Below are 15,058 nucleotides of genomic sequence, written 5' to 3' on the forward strand. Positions count from 1 at the left end.
GAATTGATTTTTGCTGCCATCTTTTGCCCAGCAGAGCTCAATGCACAGCTTCTACTCAGATGAGATGATTTTGTCTGGCCATGAAATAGTTTTGCAATGGAGCATGATGCTAGGAGCAGAAAGGAAAATTTAAGGAGAATGACTTTCCTACTGATTCCTGGGTTTCTTAAGACATATACCTTTAACCTATTTCTGTCTTTTGCTCTTCTCCATATACACATAAGTCCTGATGTTTTCCTATTAATATTTGCCCTTTACAGCTACTTGATGGAGTATCTAGTCAAAACAGTAGGTTTCCATTTCTCAGAACCTGGCAGAAACTCAAGAAATGGCTTTTTCTCCTCAATGCTTTTGAAGTTTTAAGCCTACTGGGTATAAAGTAGTGAATCATGTCCTTTGGATTTTTAAAAAAATATAGATATGATAACGCAAATTTTATTTTTCCCCACAGAACCCCATATATTAACTGATTTGAACATATTTTCTTTTTTGTAACATATATTATTGGGAAAAGAGAAAATAAGTCAATATTCAGAAAAAGACTGTGTTAACTTTAACTGAAGCACTTGTAATCATACCCAAAAACATCTGGGAAATCTTGGAAACTAGTAATGTTCTCAAGAAAACTCAAGCTATTGAATATATAAAATTTAAGGAACACATTTCACATCAGTTCCCTATATCTGTGTACTGAAAATGAAAATGTGTCAGATATTAATCCTTCTAGGAAGCTTGGGAAGTTTCATCTTCCTTTGTCCTCTTAGGTGGCCATGTTTGTGCTACAACTGGGTAGTGCCACATTCCTGCTTACAGAGCCTGTGATCAGTGCGATGACAACTGGGGCTGCCACCCATGTCGTGACTTCACAAGTCAAATATCTCTTGGGAATGAAAATGCCATATATATCTGGACCACTTGGATTCTTTTATGTGAGTTTTTCCATATGTCTTTGTTCATATATTTTGTGTGTGTGTTTCACATAGTAAAATTTGGTTAATTACAATGCTGAGATTTTTCTATTTTAAAGCAACTTGGGCTTAAATAAAATCTTTTAGGATATTTTTAATGGGATTAAGGGTATGAAACTAGTTTAATTAGTAAAACCTACTAATTTGGGGAGCAATTCTTTGTAACAAACAATTAAATACGGTATAATTTGGGGACATGGTTGGAAAAAAATAGCTTGAATTTTTCTGTGACCAGATATGTTGCTAACTTCTAATGGAAGCCATCTACCAGGCTTGTGGCCCAGTGTAACAACAGTACACCTTACCACATTCTTTCCATATTGTGAACCCTGGTATAGATCAAATCAGAGGCTTGGTCAAAATTGGGGTCTGGAGTCCCAATAGCAGACAATCAGTTATTAAAAGTCACTTGAACCTGAGAGAGGAACATGTGTCCAGTTTCAACATATTATCCTAATAATTCCCCATTCTTCTTGGTCTCTTTTTGAAGCTGACCTAAAATCTATGACTGCTCAGGAAGTCACATCCTATTGGAGTTTTATAAGACAATCAATGTCTTGTTAATGAAGTTGAGAGCAACCAGACTTCATTTTATTTAATTTTGTATTGTAGAGGAGGAAAAGCATATTTTCCTTCTATCCTTGAGGAACTGGAGCTCCTGTAACAAAAGACTAACAAGAGAAAAACAAACAAGTTTATTAGCATGTATATTTCATATACACATGGGAGAAACTCTGGGATTAGTAACTCAAAAGAAGTGGCTAAGATTTGGGTTTAAATACCATCTTCAATTAAAACAAAGGAATAAGAGTTAGGGGAAGCAAGTTATGAGAAGGTGACCATGAAAAATACAGTGAACATGGGTAAGGTTTATTATGCAGATTTAAATCGGTGCCTTCTCCATTGGTAAGAATCTCTTGTGATTTAGAGTCATCTTTTTCTTCCTGGTACTGAGAGGAAGACATCCTTGCAAACAGAGATTTTCTATATAAATGTAAATTTCTCTATGAAAGGGTAACTTATACTGTTCTCAGAGGTTCCCTGTGTCTGCTGTTTCTCAAAATAATAAGCTAAAAATAATTCTTATACCAAAGAGGCATATTTTGGAGTGGCATATTCTGGTCTACTACAATGTAATGTTCTATACTGAATTACATTAATGTTTTATAATGAGAGTATTCCCATTCATAAAATTCTTTCTCTTAATCAAGGAATGGCTGAATAGTAGCTCTACATATAGAAGTTTAATAAATTATCTAATTCCTGTTATTGAGGTGGTTTCTGGTATTTCACCATTATACACAGCTCAATGAAGATTTGTTTTATTCCTATGTTCTAGTTTGCATCCCTGATAATTTCATTGAGATCAATTCCTAGTTATGGAATCACTGGATTAAAATATTTTTGCCAAATATCAATCTGAAAAGCTGTACCAATTAATATTTACTCTCATCATTGTCAACTCTGATTATTACTATTTTTAAAATTTGCCATTTTGATATGTGAAAAATAGTATCACTTTTCTGTTTGTGTGTTTCTCTGATTAGTTGGTAAAGTAGTTAATATAGATAGTAATTGACAACACAAAGCTGGAAGCTTGTTCTGAATTTTTGTTATTTAGGTAATATCTTGCTCAGTGATTCATTCATTATAAGAAAGGTTAAAACTAAAACAAGAACACTAAAACTGGAAGTGGAAACAATATAATTCCAAGCTCCAGATCAAACAAAAGTAGACCAAAATAGCTGTAAGTTATCAGGTGACTGGCTGAGTTAAAACTTTTGGTGATGCCAGGTGTGCACCAACAGAACCAAATCAGTACTAGATTCTGTCCTGATCTCCTGGCTGGTAACAGCATGCTTGTCTGTGCATGAGCAGTGTAAAGAAATGCGTGCAGGTTACAAGTTGGCTACTTCAGTCATATTCACATTACACAAATAATCATTCCTCTTTTCACTAGTTGTGTTAAAAGAAGCTGGATAGCCGGATATGAGAACATTCGGTCTTTCAGCTCGTTTCTCTGGTGGCAATGTGTATAAAATGTTACATTGAAGTGTTTTGTGTATGCTTTTTAAAATTTTGTTTGCTTGGAAGGTAAACTGCAAGCTATTTTTTCTTTGCCTTGTAGATCAGACACTGTAATGTGACTTTTGGGGGTCTTTTGTAAGTTCTCATACTGAAATGTAATGAGATTTAGAAATATTGTTAGATGGCTGACTAAATTTGCATTACTCAGTTGGTGGAAGTTTGTATGCTTTGTGCAGATGGAAAACAAAGAAAAGTTGCTCTTGCTTTTCAAAGTCTCAGAGCCCTGCACTGTTAGGCACCTAGGTAGGAATGATGCTTTGGTTCTTGCCAAGGTTTCAAAATTAATGCTGATATTGCAATGTCAAAAATTGTGATCTGAGCATTAGATTAAGAAATAGATTTTGCATCATGCATAGGTTACACTGGGACATTTGGAAGGTGTGCTTTGGTGTAGTTAGGCTAAAAAAGAATCTGATGATAATAATGTAAATCTGAACTTGCCCATGGATCATTTAGGTGGGATGTGAAAGAGGAGAGCTGAACTCAGCACAGAGGTATAGAACAGAGGACAAAATAGAGGCCTTGATCATCAGGTCAAAGAACCTAGAGGAGAGTGATTTAACACATTTTTGGATTTTTTCTGCTTCTAAGTTCTCAAAACTGTTATATCCTTTATGAAAGCTACTCAGGCTGATGAAGGATAAAGAATATGTTACTGATATTCCTTGGAACATAAATTAATATCTAGACTATTTGAGACTCTTATACAATAAGCCAGTCACCACTCCCAATAGTCTCAGCTGGAACACTCAAATTTCCTAAAACAATTCAGAATTGACCAATCAAAATGTGCATTAATTAATTTCAGTAATAGCAGTGCTTCTGGTCAACTTTGAGAGAAAACATAGCCTTTTGTCTTTATCTTGTTCTTAGGTCACTACATGTTGAGGTATCTTCCATCTGCCACTGCAATGGTTTCTACAGTGTCTTCTTCCTAGTGGATGCCTGATTCTGTTCTATTAAGAGAATCTAATTCTCTAGTTTGATTAGCTAAAATCTCTATCTCTTTGGTTACTTAGGGCTGGCAGATGTTCTTGTTTCCATGGAACATTTTAAAGGATTAATTTGAATCAGACAAGGTTAGTGTTACATGCTCAGTTCTTCCCTCTCAGATTATAGAACACACTTCCAATAGATCCTTTTTTTTTGACTTTTATAGTTGATTTACATTGTTTCAGGTGTGATTCTTTTTCAGATTCTTTTCCATTAAGGTTATTACAAGGTATTGAATATAGTTCCCTGTGTTATACAGTCAGGTCCTTGTTGTTTATCTATTTTATATATAGTAGTGTTTATCTGTTAATCCCAGATTCCTAATTTATCCCTCCTCCCCATTCTCTTTCCCCTTTGGAAACCATAAGTTTGTTTTCTATGTCAGTGCACTTTAAAAAGTGCTATATAAGTAATAGATACTAATCCTTTTCCTCTCTAGAGGACTGTTATCAGATAAGCAAATCTAAATAATAAAACAAAATTATATCATTTTTTCAACTTACAAATAAAGATGATTCCAAAATTTATAAAACGTAAAAACTAGCTGCTATTAATGAGGGTTAGTCATCAGAAGTAAAGAAATGCTATGTTTTTAATTTTATTTTTATTTTAAAATAGTTCCATCTATTCAGCTCAATCCCCCCCCAACCAGTTATAAACCCATTTAATAAATTATAAACAGTTCTGCAATATATTGTAAAACAAGCAGAAGCAATAATCTTATGAGTCACTTGTCTTTGGACCCTGGCTCACCAGTTAAATCATTTAATTCCTGTGTTCTCAAATTAAATTTTTTTTCTATTTTGTTATATTTTTTAGCTTTATTTTTTAGACCCCACATATAAGTGGTATCATAAAGTATTTGTCTTTCTCTATCTGACTTATTTCACTTAGCATAATACCCTCCAAATCCATCCATGTTGTTGCAAATGGCAAAATTTCATTTTTTTGTGTGTGTGGCTGAGTAGTATTCCATTGTATATATATGGTATATATATACACACCACATCTTCTTTATTCATTCATCTATAGATGAACACTTAGGTTGCTTCCATATCTTGACTACTGTAAACAATATTGCTGTGAACATTGAGGTACATGTATCTTTTTGAATTAACATTTTAATTTTGGAGGATTAATACCCAGAAGTGGACTTGTTGGATCATATGGTAGTTCTATTTTTAGTTTTTTTGAGAAAGCACCATACTGTTTTCCATAGTGGCTGCACCAATTTACATTCCCACTAACAGTGCACTAGGGCTCCCTTTTGAGAGATATTTTTAAAAAGAAAAATAATTTTGAAGTTTATTTTAATACTCATTAGAAGGCAAATTCTCTAATTGATAAAACCAAAATCTAGAGAAAAAGTCTCACTATGTGAATTTTTGAAGCCTAAAAGCTTCTGGAGAAGGCAATCAGAGAGCAGGAAGATAGCAGGTCAAGACCAAATAAAAATTTTTATCAAATTAAAATTTTTTGACTGCTAGTTGGTCCCACACAGATAACAGGGAAAAGATTAATTATTCTTGTCAATACAAAAATTGATTTTTTATACTGAGAAATGATGATGTATCTTTTTATTAGAAAGGATGTTTCCCCCCAAAAGGCACAATAAAACAAAAATTACTAGTTCATATTAGCAAATGTGAATTTCTTTGAGGTGGCGCCAGTGTCTCAGCCTGTAGCAGCCTATGATAAATTTGGCAAAGCTATTTTCACTGGCATGGCTTTATATGAGAACTCTTCTAAATAATTATGTACAGTTCTGTACATTAAACCCAAGAGCACAAGGCAAGCTTGGCAATATATTCACCTACCCTCTTTGGGAAGTTTTTATTTCCTTTTTTAAAATTGAGGAGTTTCAGAACCAGAAAGCAATTTCATTCCCACTCCCATCCCTGAAGTACAAGCAAAGCACTTTTCTAGTTTGGGTAGCTCTGAAGGCTATGAAGCAGGAACCAAGAATATTAACAAACTGGGATAGAAACATCAGAAGGAAATCAGAGCCAATGAAACATTTTCTTCCATAGAGAATGAGATCACAATTAAATATGTACAAATGAGGCTTATATGTGGAGAACAAATCTACTTTGAAGACACAGGCCCTCTGGGATTTCTGAATCAAGAACATGCTTTGATAGTTTATGACAGCCCACATTTTCTCTGCAGTTATTGTGATATTTCTATTGTGAATTGTGAGGACGTTCAATACACCCTGAAAAATGGACAGAATAAATTGAAGGGGAGAGAAAAGGAATGTTAATCTGCAGCTTGAATCAATCAGGGTTATAGGGGAGAGAAAATGTGGCAGGTTTAATTTGGATATGAAACAATTATATGGGAATTTGTAACAAAAGTTACTTTAAAATTCTAAATCAGAAGGCAAATATTTTAGCAATTCAATTATCTTGGGCTAAGCTTTCCATCCCCCACAATTCACTGAAAAATGCATCAGCACAAAATCCAGTTGCTTAAGTAATTCAAATTAAACTTGGTTTTCTAAACAAGGGATGGCTGGATGCCACTTGGGCCTTGGCATGCTTGATTGTGAGTTTGGTGCAAGTGAGTTTTGTGCACCCATGCTGTCTCTAGCTGTTTAACATACCGTACTTCCCCTAGATCACATTTTGGTTGGAGACTTAATGTATTCCTTAAAGCCGTAGTTTACTGGGATAAATTCCCAGTGTAAGAAGCAGTTATTGATCAGAAATATGCATATAAAATGATGTAAAGAATAATAGAATGTTGTAATTTTTTTCTTCCTTTTGGAGTTGTGTTTGTGTTCAGGAAAACACAGACTGTGTTTGAGCTTTAAACTTAATATTAGTCTTGTTTTTCTATTAGTGTGTGCTACTTTGGGAAGTAGAGGGATTAGGGGAGCTTGATCTTAACAATAACCATTCTAAATTGTTTAAAGATATGTAGGCAAAGTTTATAGGAGACATCAAATTCTTAAGAACAGAGAGAACTTGTGCCAACATCAATTTTGGAATTATCATAGATGGCTTTAATGGTCCCTGAGCAGGAATCTAGATCTGCTTAGAGGTAGAATTCAAATATAATCAAGTTGGGGACTTCCTGGCAGGGCAGTTGTTGAGACTCCGTGCTTCCACTATAGGGAGTATGGGTTTGATCCCTGCTCAGGGAACTAAGATCCCGAATGCCGCATGGCACGGCCAAAAAAAAAACATAAAAAAAAAAAAAAAATGACAAATATAATCAAGTTGAAAGCAAGTTGGGGCAGGGAGAGGGTGTGCCTGGGCAATTGTGGTTCATGTTTAAAGGCTCCAAGGATGTGAAAGCTACCTTAAAAAACAAAAGCCGGGTCCCGCAGCAGACTTCAGTCTCATCTGAAAAGTGGGAGAGTTGGACTAAATGTGAGGTTGCAAAACCAGAAATATTCAACAGAATAATCTACACGTGGATGGGAAAAGATTAGTGTGCATCCTTGATTCAAGAGTTTAAGAACCAATATAATGGACTTACTCAACAGATGTTAATTGACCACCTCATAGGTGATGAGAATACAGTTGAGAAATAACATCCCTGTTCTCATGGAGTTTTATTGAAATGCTGAGGTAGGGGCGATGTGAAGTAGGAAGGGAGGAGAAAAATTGGTGAACAAGATAATCTCAGATAGTGTTAAAGAAGAAAAACAGGCAGTGTAATTGAAGCAGATAATGTGATAGAGTGAAGAAGTGATTATGCTCACCTTATATTAATTGAGTAATTAAATGAGTCACTGTATATAATTGGCTAGCCTAGTGCCTGGAAATGTTAGTTCCCCCACTCTTCTAGAAAGTGATGAATTTTAAACAATCTCTCCTATTCTTTCCATCTCAGTCTGCCCTCCCACCATATGTTTGTGGTAGGGATAATATAAAAATTTCTTTCCATTCGAGGTGGAGAGAAGGAACTAAGGTGAATGCACTGTATAGATACAAGTATACTTTCACCAAATGTGTATATGTTAAGAAAAAACAGTTTTTAGAATAAAATTGGAAGGCATTATTGCTTCCCTTGGATTGACGTGATTCTGCTGCTGGTGTTAAAGGCACAAGGCAGCAGGTGGGTAGAGCTTGTTTGTCTGAGAAGCAGATAGGTGCCATTGAATCCCACCACTAACAAACAAAATCAAAGACTCCATGCTCCATGATAGTCTCTCTTTCAAAGGGTGGCATCTCCCCTCCATATATCCCAAGGGAAAAAGGAAGCACCAGGGAAGTTTGGAAAAATTGTTTGCTGGACTGAAAGAAGAGAATAGTGTGTGAGGCATTGGTGAATGTGTTGCTCTAGGGTTCAGAGAACCTGAGTCACAGTCTTGACTCTGTCACTCACAAGCCAAGTCTCCTAGGATAAGGTAAGTTACAAATCTTTGGAGCCTTGGTTTCTACATCTGTAGAATGAGTACATTCAACTGGTTGATTTCTAAGGTCTTTCTAGCTCTGACAAGTGTCTTCTAAATACTGCCTTTGTTAGGCACTGTAGTTGAAATCCTTACCACAGCTATCCACCATGCCTATTTGTGACAGGTGCTTAATCAGTTGGCTGTCTCTTTTAATGGTACTAATTGTTTAGTCACTGTTACTAAAAGCTTTCTGTTTAGTTTCATTTTGTGTTTTATCTTGGTTACTTTTATCTTTGTTAACTTGAAGAGGAAGGAATTTACTAGGGTATATAGGGAACTCCAAAGGCAAAAGCTGTGAGTCCCTTTGTCCTCTGTATTGCTAGGGCTGCCACGACAAACTGTATAGACTGGGTGGCTTAAAAAATAGAAATGTATTTTCTCATAGTTTTGAATGCTGGAAATCAAAAATCAAGATGCCAGCATGGCTGGTTTGCTCTGAGGCCTCTCTCCTTTGCTTGTATATTACCACCCTCCTGCCTCTTCACATGGTAGCACCTCTGTGCATGTGCATTCCTGGTGTCTCTCTATCTGTCTTAAGCTCTTCTTTTTATAAAGACACCAGTCAGATTGGATTAGGGCCCACCCTAAAAGCATCATTTTAACTTAATTACCTCTTTAAAGGCCCTGTCTCCAAATATTATGGGTCACATTATGAGGTATTGAGGATTTGGGCTTCAACATATGAATTTTAGGGAAACACAATTGAGCCCATAACACCCTCTTTGCATTGTCTTAGCAGTGAGAAGCATTTTACTTGGTAACTGTGTTTGTAGCCTATGGCTACTGTAATAAATTACCATAAACATGGTAACAGCACACAAAAATTTATTCTCTCATTTACAGAGGCAAGAAGTCCAAAATCAAGGTGTCACCAGGGCCACACATGCTCTGGAGGTTCTAGGGGAGAATCATTCCTTGTCTTCTAGCTTCTGGTAGCTCCAGACATTCCTTGGTTTGTGGCTGCATCACACCAAACTGTACCTCTGTCACCACATGGCCTTCCCCTCTGTGTGTGTGTCTGCTCCTCTTCTGTCTCCTATAAGGGTACTGGTCACTGGATTTTAGACAAATGTCTATGCACAGATTATGCCAAATGTGTTTTCAGACCAAAGTCTGAACACATGGTAACAAGCATGTATGAATGTTACCATTTTTCTGGAGATATTCCTGGATTTGTGGTCGATGACTGACTCAAAGTCATATATTGGGAATTAAGATTCATAGATTTCAGATCAGTACTTAATACCTACTACAAAGTAGTGTACTGTCAGATTTATTAAATGTTGCTGGTTATACTATCACTTTGTTGTTTCTCTAGTGAAACACAAACCTATTTTTCTCTGGGCACAGGTGTTTCTATGCAGGGCCTTCTTTAGAACTTCAGTAACAGTTGTACAAGGAGAAACTATTGAATGGGTATGACCGTGGAAACTATTTAAAGGGTATGACCTCCTTTTTTTCTTAATTAAATCCTGAATATGAGGTTTTCTTAGCTTTGGATTTTGCTTCATTCTTATAAAAACAGAATGATTAAACACCTGATTATTTAGATCAGATAACATATATCAAAGATGGATTACTTGAGATTTACTGTAATAATAGGTTTAAAATTTAGATCAATGTCTTGCACAAGTAGAACCTTAATAAACATGTTGCATAAGATTGCTTCTCCAAATAATAGCAGTAGCCATGTCATGATGGGATCTCCAGGTTTCCAGGGGCTACCTCAGAAAGATGGTGCAGTATTAGGATGTGAACTCACCTCTCCTTACAGAAACATCAAAATCACAACTAACTGCTGAATAACCATCAACAAAAAAAATGCTGGAAACTAACACAAAGAATATCCTACATCCAAAGAAAAAGGAGAAACCACAATGAAACAGTCGGAGCGGCATAATTATGATAAAATAAAATCCCATACCCATTGGGTGGGTGACCCACAAACTGGAAAATAATTATACCACAAAAGTTCTCCCACAGGAGTGAAAGTTCTGAGCCCCACATCAGGCTCCCCAGCCTGGGGGTCTAGCAATGGGAGGAGGAGCCTCCAGAGAATTGCTTTGAAGGCCAGTGGTGTTGATTGGAAGAATTCCACAAGACTGGGGTAAACAGAAACTCCACTCTTGGAAGGCACACACAAGGTCTCATGTGCACCAGGGCATGGTGAAAAAAGCAGTGACCTCATAAGAGCTGGGTTCAGACCTAGCTGGTAGAATTGGAGGGTCTCCTGTGGAGGCAGGGGGTGGTTGTGACTCACTGAAGGGACAAATACATTGGCAGTGGTAGTTCTGGGGAGTACTCACTGGCATGAGCACTCCTGGAGGCTGCCATTTTTCCACCAAGAGGGGGCCCCACACAACAGCCTGTAGGCTCCAGTGCTGGGACACCTCAGGCCAAACAACCAACAGGGCAGCAACACAGCCCCACTCATCAGCAGACAGGGTGCTTAAAGTCTTCCTGAGCACACAGCTTCCTGCTAAACACATTCTTTGACACAGCCCTGCTCACCAGAGGGACAAGACTCAGTTCCACAAACCAGTGGGCAGAAACATGTCCCTCCCATCAGGAAGTCTGCACAAGTCTGTTAGACAGCCTCACTCACCAGGGGGAAGAGAGCAGAAGCAAGAAGAACTACAGTCCTGCAGCCTGTGGAATGGAAACCACAATCACAGAAAGTTAGACAAAATAAGCTGGCAGAGGAATATGTTCCAGATGAAGGAACAAGATAAAACCCCAGAACAACTAAGTGAAGTGGAGATAGGCAATCTACCCAAAAATGAATTCAGAGTAATGATAGTAAAGATATCCAAGATCTTGGATGAAGAATGGAGGCACAGATCGAGAAGATATAAGAAATGTTTAACAAAGAGCTAGAAGAAATAAAGAACAAACAGAGATGACCAATACAATAACTGAAATGAAAAATACACTAGAAGGAATCAATAGCAGAATAACTGAGGCAGAAGAACGGATAAGTGATCTGGAAGACAGAATGCTGGAAATCACTGTCGTGGAAGAGAATAAAGAAAAAAGAATGAAAAGAAATAAGGACAGTCTAAGAGACCTCTGGGTAAACATTAAAGTCACTGACATTTCCATGGCAGGGGTCCCAGAAGGAGAAAAGAGAGAGGAAAGACCTGAGAAAATAATTGAAGAGATAATAGATGAAAACTTCCCAAACATGGGAAAGGAAACAGTCACCCAAGTCCAAGAAGCACAGAAAGTCCCAGGCAGGAAAAATCCATGGAGGAACATGTCAAGACACAGAGTAATCAAACTGACAAAACTTAGAAACAAAGAAAAAATGTTAGAAGCATCAAAGGGAAAAGCAACATAACAAACAAGGGAATTCCCATAAGGTCATCAGCTGATTTCTCAGCAGTAACTCTGCAGTCCAGAAGGGAGTGGCATGATATATTTAAAATGATGAAAGGGATGAACCTACAACCAAGAATACTTTACCCAGCAAGGCCCTCATTCAGATTCGATGGAGAATCAAAAGTATTACAAAAAAGAAAAAGCTAAGAGAATTCATCACCACCAGACCAGCTTTGCAACAAATGCTAAAGGAACTTCTCTAGGTGGAAAAGAAAAGGCCACAACTAGTAAAAAGAAAAATATGAATGGAAAAGCACACCGGTAAAGGCAAACATACAGGAAAGGTAGGAAATCATCCACACACAAATATATCAAAACCAGCAATCGTGAGACGAGGAGAGCACAAATGCAGGATATTGGAAGTGCATTTGAAAATAAAAGACAAGCAACTTAAAACAATCTTGTTTATTTATAGACTACTGTATCAAAACCTCATGATAACTGCAAACCAAAAATCTACAAGAGATAAACACACAAAAAAGAAAAAGGAATCCAAACACAGCACTAAAATTATTATCAAATCATAAGAGAACAAAAGAGGATGGGAAGAAAAAGACCTAGAAGAACAAATCCAAAACGATTAAGAAAATGGCAGTAAGAATATACAAAATCAGTAATTCCTTTAAATGTAAATGGATTAAATGCTCCAACCAAGACATAGACTGGCTGAATGGATACAAAAACAAGACCCATATATATGCTGTCTACAAGAGACACACTTCAGATCTAGGGACACATAGAGACTGAAAGTGAGGGGATGGAAAAAGTTATTCCATGAAAAGGGAAATCAAAAGAAAGCTGGAGTGGCAATACTCATATCAGACAAAATCAACTTTAAAATAAAGACTGTTACAAGAGACAAAGAAGGGCACTACATAGTGATCAAGGGATCAATCCAAGAAGAAGATATAACAATTGTAAATATATGTGCACCCAACATAGGAGAACCTCAATATATAAGGCAAATAAAACAGCCATAAAAGGAGAAATCAACAGAAACACAATAGTGGGGGACTTTAACACCACTCTCATCAATGGACAGATCATCCAGACAGAAAATCAATAAGGAAACACTGGCCTTAAATGACACATTAGACCAGATGGACTTTATTGATATTTATAGAACATTCCACCCAAAAGCACCAGAATACACATTCTTCTCAAGTGCACATGGAACATTCTCCAGGATTGATCACATGCTGGGCCAGAAAGCACACCATGGTAAATTTAAGAAAATTAAAATCATATCAAGCATCTTTTCTAACCACAATGCTATGAGTTAGAAACCAACCACAAGGAAACAACTGTAAAAAAACACAAACATGTGGAGGATAAACAATATGCTACTGAACAACCAATGGATCACTGAAGAAATCAAAGAAGAAATAAAAAAAATACCTAGAGACAAATAACAATGAAAACACAATGATCCCAAACCTAAGGGATGCAGCAAAAGCAATTCTTTTTAAAATTAATTTATTTATTAATTTTAATTTTAATTTTTTATTGGAGTAAAATTGCTTAACAATGCTGTGTTGGTTTCTGCTGTACAATGAAGTGAAACAGTTATATATATATACCTATATCCACTCTCTCTTGGACTTCCCTCCCACCTCCCCATCCCACCCACCTAGGTCATCACAGAGCACCGAACTGAGCTCTCTATGCTATACAGCAGGTTCCCACTAGCCATCTATTTTACACACGGTAGTGTATTTATGTCAAACCTAATATCCCAGTTCATCCCACCCTCCCCTTACCCCCCATGTCCACATGTCTGTTCTCTATGTCTACATCTCTATTCCTGCCCTACAAATAAGTTCATCTGTACCATTTTTCTAGATTCCACATATATGCATTAATATACAATATTTGTTTTTCTCTTTCTGGCTTACTTCACTCTGTGTGACAGACTCTAGGTCCATCCATATCTCTACAAATGATCCAATTTCATTCCTTTTTATGGCTGAGTAATATTCCGTTGTATGTATGTACCACATCGTCTTTATCCATTCATCTATTGTTGGACATTTAGGTTGTTTCCATGTCCTGGCTATTGTAAATAGTGCTGCAATGAACATTGTGGTACATGTATCTTTTTGGATTATGGTTTTCTAAGGGTATATGCCCAGTAGTGGGATTGCTGTGTCATATGGTAGTTCTATATTTAGTTTTTTAAGGAACCTCCACAATGTTCTTCATAGTGGCTGTATCAATTTACATTCCCACCAACAGTGCAAAAGGGTTCCCTTTTCTCCATACCCTCTCCAGTTTTTATTGTTTGTAGATTTTTTGATGATGGACGTTCTGAGCAGTGTTAGGTGATACTTCATTGTAGTTTTGACTTGCATGTCTCTAATAATTAGTGATGTTGAGCATCTTTTCATTTGCCTCTTGGCCATATGTATGTCTTCTTTGGTGAAATGTCTATTTAGGTCTTCTGCCCATTTTTTGGTTGAGTTGTTTGTTTTTTTTTGGTACTGAGCTCCATGAGCTGTTTCTATATTTTTGAGTTTAATCCTTTGTCTATTGCTTCATTTGCAAATATTTTCTCCCATTCTGAAGGTTATCTTTTCAGCTTGTTTATGGTTTCCTTTGCTGTGCAAAAGCTTTTGAGGTTCATTAGGTCCCAATTGTTTATTTTTGTTTTAATTTTCATTACTCTAGGAAGTGGGTCAAAAAAGATCTTGCTGTGGTTTATGTCAGAGTGTTTTTCCTATGTTTTCCTCTAAGAGTTTTAAGTATCCAGTCTTACATTTAGGTCTTTAATCCATTTGGAGTTTATTTTTGTGTATGGTGTTAAGTAGTGTTCTAATATCATTCTTTTACATGTAGCTGTCCAGTTTTCCCAGGACCACTTATTGAAGAGGCTGTCTTTTCTCCATTGTATGTTCTTGCCTCCTTTGTCATAAATTAGGTGACCATTAGTGTGTGGGTTTATCTCTGGGCTTTCTATCCTGTTCCATTGATCTATATTTCTGTTTTTGTGCCAGTACTATACTGTCTTGATTACTATAGCTTTGTAGTATAGTTTGAAGTTGGGGAGCCTGATTCCTCCAGCTCTGTTTTTTATTTTTTATTTTTTCCTCAAGATCGCTTTGGCTATTTGGGGTCTTTTGTGTTTCCATACAAATTGTGAAATTTTTTGCTCTAATTCTGTGAAGAATGCCATTGGTAGTTTGATGGGATTGCATTGAATCTGTAGATTGCTTTGGGTAGT

The 15,058-nt window shown here is 36.7% G+C and overlaps 1 protein-coding gene across 1 annotated transcript in view; it reads left to right on the top strand.

The window, feature by feature from the left end:
• The window catches only part of SLC26A7 (solute carrier family 26 member 7), a 208,157-nt gene that overhangs the window by 99,703 nt on the left and 93,396 nt on the right, over positions 1-15,058 (top strand). Inside the window, exon 4 of the mRNA XM_068525701.1 lies at positions 765-929. Coding sequence (XP_068381802.1) covers positions 765-929 — 165 coding nt within the window. The remainder of the gene's footprint in view (positions 1-764; positions 930-15,058) is intronic.

The sequence above is a fragment of the Eschrichtius robustus genome, chromosome 17 (genome assembly GCF_028021215.1).
Source record: "Eschrichtius robustus isolate mEscRob2 chromosome 17, mEscRob2.pri, whole genome shotgun sequence".
In the NCBI taxonomy this organism is placed as follows: Eukaryota; Metazoa; Chordata; class Mammalia; order Artiodactyla; family Eschrichtiidae; genus Eschrichtius; species Eschrichtius robustus.